The sequence below is a fragment of the Trachurus trachurus genome (genome assembly GCF_905171665.1).
Source record: "Trachurus trachurus genome assembly, chromosome: 18".
Taxonomy (NCBI): domain Eukaryota; kingdom Metazoa; phylum Chordata; class Actinopteri; order Carangiformes; family Carangidae; genus Trachurus; species Trachurus trachurus.
The window spans coordinates 6,256,125-6,266,900 of NC_139909.1; the positions used below are offsets into that span (position 1 = coordinate 6,256,125).

Below are 10,776 nucleotides of genomic sequence, written 5' to 3' on the forward strand. Positions count from 1 at the left end.
CTCACCTACAAAATAGTGAATGGTCTCGCACCAGCTTATTTGATGGATCAGGTTGACCTCTACGAGCCAGCATGCTCCTTACGCTCACAGGGGACTGGGCTTCTTAGTGTCCCAAAGGTGAAGAAGAAAAGCCTTGGTGAGCGGGCTTTCTCCTTCCGTGCACCGAAGCTATGGAACAATCTTCCTCAGGATATTAGACAGGCACACTCACTTGACATTTTTAAATCTAAATTGAAAACACATCTTTTCTCTACTGTCTATAATTCTTAAAATTGTTTGTTTGCATTGTTTTTTATTTATCTATCTTTTTTAATTGTATTTTATCTTTTACATTGAAATTGTTTATCTTTTATGTATTTGCTTGTGCTTTTTGTCGTTTTTAACCTCTGTAAAGCACTTTGATGGAAAGTGCTCTATAAATAAATTTATTATTATTATTATTATTATTACATAGTACATACAGTACTAATATATTACATAGTACATACAGTACTAATATATTACATAGTACATACAGTACTAATATATTACATAGTACATACAGCAGTAATATATTACATAGTACATACAGTACTAATATATTACATAGTACATACAGTAGTATATCAGTACTATTGCAGTATTATTAGTACTATAGTGGTATTATATTAGTACAGTTGTATTATAGGCTAGTTAGTAGTAGTATTGCAGTAGTAATATATTACAAAGTACATACAGTACTCGTCGTGTATCAGTGTTCAGCTCAGTTTCAGTCTGAAACGTCACTGCTCCATTACGCATCTGGAGAGCGAAAAGGAGGGGGGTCGTGAAACCTCCCTCTCCTTCTCTTCCCTCCATCTCCCCTCCCAACCCCTCCCCCTCCTCTCCTCTCCCTCTCCCTCCTCCCCCTCCCCTCTCTCTCTCCCTCTCTCTCTCTGGGTGATGGGGTGATGAAGAGCGCTCCGGCAGCTGCTCCCTCCTCTTCCTCCACCGGGACATGGAGCTCGGGGACCGGCACCAGCGCAGCCGGAGACTCGGGAGCCTGACGACCAGGTCCCGGGTCTCCATGGAGACCAAGCTCCGGCTGCGCGTGGTCTTCCTGGACGACAGCGAGCGCACGTTCGAGGTGGAGGTGAGTCCATCTATCACTTCAGAATAATAATAATAATAAATTAAATAAATAGATAAATAAATGTTCAGCTGCACATTTGATGCATTTAAATCATATTTATGATTCATGTTTTCATGTTTTATTCACCTTTTTATTTATTCAATTATAATATATGTTATATTTATTATTTTATGCTTAATTTTATTCTTATTCTTATCATTGTGATCAAATGTTTATTTAACAAGTATACAAGTTACAACCAAGAAACATGACTCATTAATTGACAATAGAGACAGTACAAAACAAAATTGACTGTAACAACTAAATTGCAAAATAATAATAATAGTAATAGTGTTAATTTTATTCTTATTAGTATCTAACCCTTATTTATTATGTATGTGAGGGTTCAGGAGAATCTGATCTAATTTGATCTGATTGAGCTGCACTTGAATGCAACACTTAACTTCAGACTGTGTGTGATGTGTTCAGGGTCTTAGTTAATCATCTATAACCTATAATCCATAATCCATCATCCACACAGTGCTGGGACAGACACACTGCAGCTGGATAATTCAAGTTTTGATTTATTTTAAATTGTCTGGTTCAAAACAGATGAAGACAAATGGAAAAACAAAATAGATTCACATGAGAGTTTTTCACTGAATATTTTGGTGTTTTATCCAAATTTACAGTGTCTGTGTTCTGACGTAAAGAGTCACAAAATACACGTTTCATTAAGAATAATCTGACTGAATTCAGATATAGATTCAAAAACGAGGAATAGTTGACCATAAAATTACAGAAAAAAACAAAGTATAATCAAATATTCCCTTTACCAGGTTTTAACAAATCTGCATTGTTCATTATCAATAAAGTAAAAATAAAACCTCAGATTCACAAATATGTTGCAGTGATAAAATTATCCTGAAACCAAAACTCTCAGTATAAATGTTATTTAATTTAATTTAATTAAATAGATCAAATACTGAGCAACAACAACATAATATCAATATGAGATAATAATATTGAACAAAAACTATGATTTAAAGGCCTGTTGTTATATAATATAGTGATAATCTTCAATATAATGTAATTAAATATAATATGATGATATGAATCTTATTAATATATAATGTTATTATAATAATAATTATTATTATGTGTTGTGTTGCAGCAGGTGGATTTAAACTGTACAGGTGCTTGTGTAGTGTAGTGTTGTGTATTGTGTTGCGTTCACTGACCTCTGCAGTAAACCCATCATGTATAGATTCAATGGAAAAAGTTGCAACAAACAGCTGTCAAACATCTGTATGTATGAAGTGTGAAACAGCTGGATGAGAAACGTAAACACTCTGCTGCTGTCGATGAAACCGTCATGTGCTCCAAGTATCCAGGTCACACGCTGACGTCGCCTGAAAGGCAGCGACACACACACACACACATTGTGGGTCTGTTTTTAGGTTGTGTGTGTGTGTGTGTGTTGCAGTATTGTGTTAGCAGAGTAGCTCCATTTTCTACGCCCATGCTTTCTCCACTGGCCTCTGGGACATTAGTAGCATCTTTAGAGGAGGAGGGGGAGGAGGAGGAGTAGGGAGGGAGAGAATAAAAAGAAAGGCAGAAACAAAGAAAGAAAAAGAAAAAGAAAAAGGTTGAATGAGTAGACAGACAAGTGCAAAAATAAAACAGAGATAAATATAGAGCATGTGGAGAACAGGGAGGTGTCGGTTTATTAAGGAGCTCAGTGGGGTTTTAAAACAAACAAAAAAGAAAAGAAGATGTTTCTCCTCTGACCCCGATCTCCAAAAAGCTTCAGGGCAAAACCCCAATTAATGATCAGATGGAAGAAAAGATGGACGGACGGAAGGAAAGAGAGAGAGAGAGAGAAAACCTGAAACCTAGATTTTATGGAAATGTATTTGTACTGTGAGGTGAGGCGTTCAGGGACAGTGACAAAGTGTCAAAATAAATATGTACTGAAAAAAACTACGGCAAGTGAAGTGCACACTTAATTTTGGGTATTTTGTATTTGCCTTTTTTCTACGGTGGCCCTGAGAGCTCAAAAAACGATAGATAGATAAAGAAAAGAGATATAGAGAGAGGGAAAGAAAGAAAGAAAGAAAGAAAGAAAGAAAGAAAGAAAGAGGGGATAGATAGATAGATAGATAGATAGATAGATAGATAGATAGATAGATAGATAGATAGATAGATAGATAGATAGAAAGATAGAAAAAGACAGACAGAGGGGGGAAAGAAAGAAAGAAAGAGAGAAAGAAAGAGAGAAAGAAAAAGACAAATAGAGAGGGGAAGAGAAAGAAAGAAAGATGTAAAAAGACAGAGAGGGGGTAGAAAGAAAGAAAGAGACAGGGAGAGGGATGGGGTAGATAGATAGATAGATAGATAGATAGATAGATAGATAGATAGATAGATAGATAGATAGATAGATAGATAGATAGATAGATAGATAGATAGATAGATAGATAGATAGATAGATAGATAGAAAGAAAGAAAGAAAGAGATAGAGAGTGAGGGAGAGGGGTAGAAAGAAAGAAAGAAAGAAAGAAAGAAAGAAAGAAAGAAAGAAAGAAAGAAAGAAAGAAAGAAAGAAAAAGACAAATAGAGAGGGGAAAAGAAAGAAAGGAAGATGTAAAAAGACAGAGAGGGGGTAGAAAGAAAGAAAAAAGAAAGAAAGAGACAGAGAGGGGGTGGATAGATAGAAAGAGATATAGAGAGAGGGAAAGAAAGAAAGAAAGAAAGAAAGAAAGAAAGAAAGAAAGAAAGAAAGAAAGAAAGAAAGAAAGAAAGAAAGAGGGAGGGGATAGATAGATAGATAGATAGATAGATAGATAGATAGATAGATAGATAGATAGATAGATAGATAGATAGATAGATTCTTTCTGCTCTTTCCTCCTCTATTTTCTGCTCTGTCGTTCCGTGGGCGCCCGTTTGTTTCCACTAATCACAGGTTCTGTCCTCTGTTCCTGTTATAATCAGCTACAGCTGCTCCACTCCTCCTCTTCATCCCCCTCTCTCTTTCTCTCTCTCTCTCTCATGACGAGTTAATGAGGGTCGTCCAGTGACCACCACCACGGCAGTAAACACCGACTAGCAGACAGCAACGCTAAAAAAAAAAGAAAAAGGAATGCACATGCCTCAGTAATTAGACAGATGAGAGAGAGAAAGAGAGAGAGAGAGAGAGAGAGATGGGAAGAAGAGAAAAAGAGGAGTGTAAAGGGAACACAAAGGTTGTTGTTTATAATCGCTGAGTGTTTGAAGTTGACACAAGTTCAGATCAAGATTCATTTAGTCGAGTTTTTCTTCACCAGAATCACAACAACTTGATTTAACTTTTGAAAAATAACAACAATAACCATAACAATTTTTATGTGCCGCGAATGTGCAAATACATTCAATTTCTATATATGAAATATATCCACTGTATGAGTATAAGTAAAAACATGTGTCATATGTCTAGTAATTATGTATTAAACCAATGTAGAGTGACATATATACAGTATATAGACCTTTAAAACAGCTAAAACACTGTTTTAACATGTAGTGAATATTTATAATTCCAAGTGTTCTGAAAAAATGGGCAAAAGCACTTACTCACAGGACATTTTCAGGGCCTTTTATAGTTAAATAAGCAAAAAAAGCTCCAGGCGGACATTTGAGGCTTAGGTGTTAAAGGGTTAAATATTTATGTTTATGTAAAATACATACTTTAACATATCTATCCATAAAAACACATGTATTTGGTTTTCAAAATGCACAATATATGCAACTCTGTCATTTACATTTGTGATATCAATAGGAATACCACTATATTACTGTAACTAGCTATATAAAGTATAAATGTGTCATACAGAAATGATGTGTGTAGTTTATACATATGTACATATGCTTATATTGTACATATACTAAAGCCCATTGATACGTGTTAATATTATGTACCGGTATGTTAATACGAATGTATGTTAAAAAAAATTGATAAGAAAATCATGTATGGGCATATGTCTGTCTATATAGAATTAAATATATAGTGTTATAGTGCCATATAAACATGAATCTTGTATTATTTTCCTCACATGTACGTATATAAATTTGATCATATACAGTATGTTATGAAATTATATCTGTCAACGTGTATGTGTGTTGTGACATATATGGAAACATGTGCTTTGCTTTAGGGTCGTTCTGTCATACATCACATTTTCCCACTAAACCCTGAAAGCAGCATCGTTCAGATTCTCATTACACAAAGTTTCGGTGAAGTGAGTTGGAGCACATTGAGCCGGGCTCCCCAGAGTGTCCCTGGACTCCAGTTTTAAAAGACTTTCCCAATTAACGAAAAAAAAAAATCCCATTATCCCTCTCACTTTAATCAATTCTGTGCATGTGTATGTGTGTGTGTGTGTGTGTGTTTCTGCCAGCAAAAGGTTTTAGGAGGCGACTTCTTCAACAAAGTCTGTGGTCATCTGAAGCTGCTGGAGAAGGAGTACTTCGGCCTGGAGTTCAGACACCACAGTGGAAGCTACGTGAGAAAACATCAACACACAAACACACACACAGGAAGTTTCAGCCTCTCTGTGTGTTATATATTTATTTAATCTGTTTGTTTTTTCTATGTGTGACATGTTGCAGGTTTGGTTGGAGCTGCTGAAGCCTCTGGCCAAACAGATTAAATGTAAGTGTCTTTGAGCTGCATGACTCTGACAAATCTCACCTCATGTTATATTTTTAGATTTTACTCTTCTCCCTGTTGATGTTGTTTTCTCTTAGCTCTGTTGTGTATAAATGTCCTTAAATGTGCTTAGAGTAAAAAAAAAAAAAAAGGAAAGTCACATCTTATAAATCCAGAACTTGTGTTTTAAAGTTTTCCCTCAGCGCCACAGGGAGTCTGTGTACAAACGACTGCTAATGGAGCTCATTTACTGAAATGTAAACAGATATAAACTCACTGAGTGACTCCACTGGGTGTGAACTCAATGACTCGGTCGCTGCAGGATTTTCTAAAATGAAGAAAATCGTGGACTTTAAACCTCCGTAGATAAATACTTCTTGTCCTCTCCTCTCCGTCAGACACCAGCGATCTTTTCTTCAGGTTCATAGTGAAGTTCTTCCCCCCAGACCCAGGTCAGCTGAAGAGAGGCCTCACCAGGTAACACTGATAGGATGCGATGAGATGAAATGTATGTATTATATATACAGTATATATCCTCCTCTGATACATTAATGATTAATGTTGTGTGTTTGTGTGTGTGTAGGTATCTGTTTGCTCTACAGATGAAGCAGGACTTGTCTAACGGCAGCCTCACCTGCAATGACAACAGCGCCGCCCTGCTGGTCTCTCACATATTACAGTGTAAGCATAAAGACAGTTAATAACCAGCTAATTAACTCTTTGAAGTGGTGTTAAACTCGGTAGAGTCTCCACTTTCAATTAAATTTCAATGCTTGTTTGTATGTGACTGGGATAGTTCAACATTTTGGCAAATTGGCCCATTGTCATAATCCCTATAGTCATAGCAGTAGGTTCGTTACCTTTAATTGTCGGTTTTTGGGATTATGGCAATGGGCCATTTGCCAAAATGTTGAACTATCCCTTTACAGCTGGCCTCTAAAACTGTGTTAATGTAGAGTGATACACTTTTCATCTTCTGCATTTATCCGCATCAGTGAGGGTTTGTACATTCATAATTTCATACAACTCTGCTTCAGTTTCTCAATGTTTGGGCCAAATGATCTTTTTGCAGATTGCAAAGGTTTCCAAAATTACATTTATTACAGATAGAGCTGAGGTTGTTCTAACTATTATGATATAAAAACTTGGGTATTTTGATTTATGTTCAGGTAGAAATAACGTAGAAACCAATAACATCCCCTCAGACCCCAGAGATTTCAAATCTACACGTCGTATCTAAAGTTTATGTTCATAAATCAGGTGGTGAACAGGAATTATTGTATTGCAATGCAGTGTATTGTATTGTATGTGTCTGTGTGTGTGTGTGTTACAGCAGAGCTAGGGGACTACGACGATGAGCTGGACTGTCACCATTTAGAGATGAAGCAGTACGTCCCCAACCAGGAATATCTGGACCACAAGATCATCAAGTTCCACAAGAAACACAGGTAAACACAGGACAGAGGTCTGAAAAGCTCTTGCTGTGTAACAGGCGTAGTTAAGCCCCACCCCCTTTTGTCTCTTTGCAGGGGCGTACCTCCGGCGGACTCGGACATCCACCTGCTGGAGGTGGCGAGGAAGCTCGACATGTACGGGATCAGGCCTCACGCCGCCCACGACGGAGAGGGGATGAGGATCAACCTGGCCGTCACTCACTCCGGAGTGCTGGTCTTTCAGGTGCGTGAGACTTCGACATAAAGCTTGGAGCTAACAGTGCTTGTTAGCATGCTGCTACTCAAAGGCTCGGGGTCATTCCTATGTTCCTACAGCCCTATGTTCCCACATTTCAAACTTTTGTTGTCACTGAAAATTAGGCCCTGTGTTCCCACAGCCCTTTGGTCCCACCATTGGTTGGGTTTAGGCAATGAAGAAAAGAGTTGGTTAAGTTTAGTAAAAAGACCAGGTAGAGGCTAGACAGGCCAGATAGATAGAGTCCAGATAGGTAGAGAGAGTCCAGTGGGAACATAGGGCCTAATTTTGAGAAAAATCTTAGAACTGTGGGAACATAGGGCTGTGGAAACATAAGGCTGTGGGAACATAGGCATGGACCCAATGGCTCAAGTGATGTTATTTGGTCTTTCACTTTGATCCACAGTGAAATATCACGACAAATATTGGTTGCCTTGACATAAAGAATTAGTTCAGACACTCACGGTCCCTAGAGGATGAACCCTAATGAATTTGGTGATTCCGTGACTTTCCATTTTTTGCCAGCAGTTGAGCTAATTTGTATAGGTCCAATACTTGACATGAAGGAAGTGATGTCTGTGATGAAACAGGAAGTAGGTAGAGGTCAATTAAGTGCGAAATGACTTGGTTTAACAGTCTGTTGACCTGAATGGGAGACTTAAAGCTTTATTGTGGCTATATTGATTGGATTCAATACACTACACTTCAATACAAACTACATTTCCTACTTACAAACCTTAAACCTGCTTCTTCTTCTGCATTTCCCAGGGAAACACCAAGATCAACACCTTTAGCTGGGCGAAAATCCGCAAGTTGAGCTTCAAACGCAAACATTTCCTCATCAAACTACATGATAAAGTTGGGGTAAGGTCTTCACCATGTCTCATTTTGTCAGGATGTCCAGTGTTTAATACCGTGTGCGTATTGATGTAAATGTTGTGTGATGTCCGTCCAGCCGTCGTGTAAGGACACACTGGAGTTCTGCATGGCCAGCCGTGACGTATGTAAATCATTCTGGAAGACGTGCGTGGAGTATCACGCCTTCTTCAGACTGGCCGAGGAACCGAAGGCGATGCACAAAACGCTGCTGTCCTGTAAAGGCTCCAGCTTCAGATACAGGTAAAAACACAGAAAAACAAAAACACTCTCTGACTTGACTTTGATTTTTTTGTATTTTAACGTGTCGTTTTGTGCGGCAGTGGACGGACACAGAAACAGCTGCTGGAGTGTATGGGATCAGGGGAAAAGAAGCCTTCACATTTTGAGAGGTGAGAGTTAATTCATCAACACAAATTTAACGTATGAGATCATTTAATCAAAGTATAAACACTGATTCTGGTGCTAAAACTCTAAAATGATCCCCAACGAAACCCCAATGGAGCTTTAAAACTCCTTGGTATCGATTCTGCAGGATGCTTTTAGAGGAATATATGTACAATTTGACCACTCAGCCATTATCTCAAATTGGACACTTTTGCATGTAATGGCGCATTCCAAAAACATTCATGTAGCGAACATCAGAAACATCCTTCCTGTGCTCCTCAAATGATTAAAATCAAAATCAATGACACATTTGAAAAGACAGGAAGGTTTCTGATCTTTTTTAAAATCATCTGTTTCAATTATCTTTTCTTTTCCTCAGGACTTATTGTCAGTCAGACTTCGACCCCAGACAGTGCCGATCTTCTCCCGATCTCCTCACCGACGTCTCCAAACAGGTACTAAAATCTACGGAGGTTACACAGGCCTCACCTGCAGATACATATCTTGTGTATGTTGTCTGTAACAACATCTATTGCACGTCAGCCCTCCTGGGTGAGGGATCCCTCCTCTGTTGCTCACCCTGAGGTTTCTCCGGTTTTTCCCTGTTAAAAGGGTTTTCCATGGAGTTTTTCCTCAGTCGGTGTGAGGGTTTAAGGGCATCTAAGGATGTTGTTATGATGCCATGTAAAGCCCTTTGAGACAAACTGTTTGTAAAAAACAGGCTATACAAATAAAATCGCCTTGCCTTGCCTAGATGTACTGATTGGTCAATTGATTGATTACTCAATTGGAATAACAGTTCGTCTAATGTTTGTGTGTCTTACCTCCCCAGCTTTACGAGCACTCGCATCCCTTCCCCCGGTCGAGCCGTGCCTTGGCGGTCCACAGTCAGGACGAGATGGACCCACACCACGGAGGCGTAGACGACTTCGAAATCGCAGGAGGAGGTGGGGCTAAACGCAGCCAGTCGTCTCTCGAGGTCACCCGAGGGTCCCGTCCCCTCTCACAAGTCACTCCCCTCTCTCCTTCTCTCTTCCAACCGGTCGTCACGCCGAAAATAAGATCGGCTTCGACGTCGGTGGCGGAGGACACGAGGGGCGGACGTATCGGGGCGCAGCGCCAAGCCCAAAGGTTGGCCGGCGTCTACGGCAACCGGTCGCGACGCCGGCCCAATCCCCAGCCCCACCCGGACGCCGCTCAGCAGTTGGTCCTTCTTTACCCAAACAGCCCCGCCTACCAGTATCACCCCATCCTCCCGACATTCCCATTGGCTGGTTCCTCCTCGCCGCTCAACCGACACCCTTACTTGACGGACTACGTTGCCGTTTCTTCGCTGGAGCGTTTCCCACACGCCAGGAGGCGGGATTACGTGACAATGGACAGCATATCGCGGCCGTCTTTCTACCCGCTAGGCCACGACTCGCCGTCACATTCACCAATCAGAAGGAACCTCCGAGCGTCGTCGGGCTCAGGCGGGCTGGGATTGGCCCGGGTTTACCAATCAGGAAGCAACGGAGCGAGGTTCTACGGTGTTGGACACACAGAGGCGGGGCATTACAGCGACGACTCCAATTTCCTCCCAGGGCTTCCTCGCCGTGTAGCCAGCCAACCGGACGTCAAGTTCCACATGTCAAGGAGTTCAAATCCCGCCTTTAACCCTGCTTCTGAGTTTCGTCCTCTTGGCTACTACCCTCACCTGACACGCCCCTCCAGACCGACCTACCTCCCGCTGAACTCCTCCCCCCTGCCCGAGCGCCCCTCCTCTCTATGCATGATCGGTGGCACTACCGGGAGCTACAGTGACTCCGACCCGGAGGTTTTCTACCCATACTACTGCCCACCACCCCCGATGGGGAAGGTGATGCGGTCCGCTGGACTGGCCAGGATGAGGTTTTCCTCTGGGAGCCTCCAATTGGATGAGGAGGAGGAAGAGGGGGAGGAGGAGGACAGTGGGGCAGCAAGGCAATCAAAGGGTGCACAGGAGAGTAAAGAAAAGACACAATGCGAGACTAAAGATTCTGAAAAGGGAAAGATTAAAGAGGTCACACTGTAG

The 10,776-nt window shown here is 40.7% G+C and overlaps 1 protein-coding gene across 1 annotated transcript; it reads left to right on the top strand.

Annotated features, from left to right (window-relative positions):
• Positions 1-976: 976 nt before the first annotated feature.
• On the top strand, positions 977-10,776 carry LOC311001831 (FERM domain-containing protein 7; the record flags this gene model as incomplete). The annotated part of the gene is made up of 12 exons (XM_083993010.1): positions 977-1,111; positions 5,521-5,625; positions 5,732-5,774; positions 6,170-6,248; positions 6,355-6,452; positions 7,105-7,219; positions 7,301-7,448; positions 8,229-8,324; positions 8,416-8,579; positions 8,660-8,728; positions 9,103-9,178; positions 9,556-10,776. 12 exons carry the CDS (start codon positions 977-979, stop codon positions 10,774-10,776), a joined length of 2,349 nt encoding a protein of 782 aa, XP_083849136.1.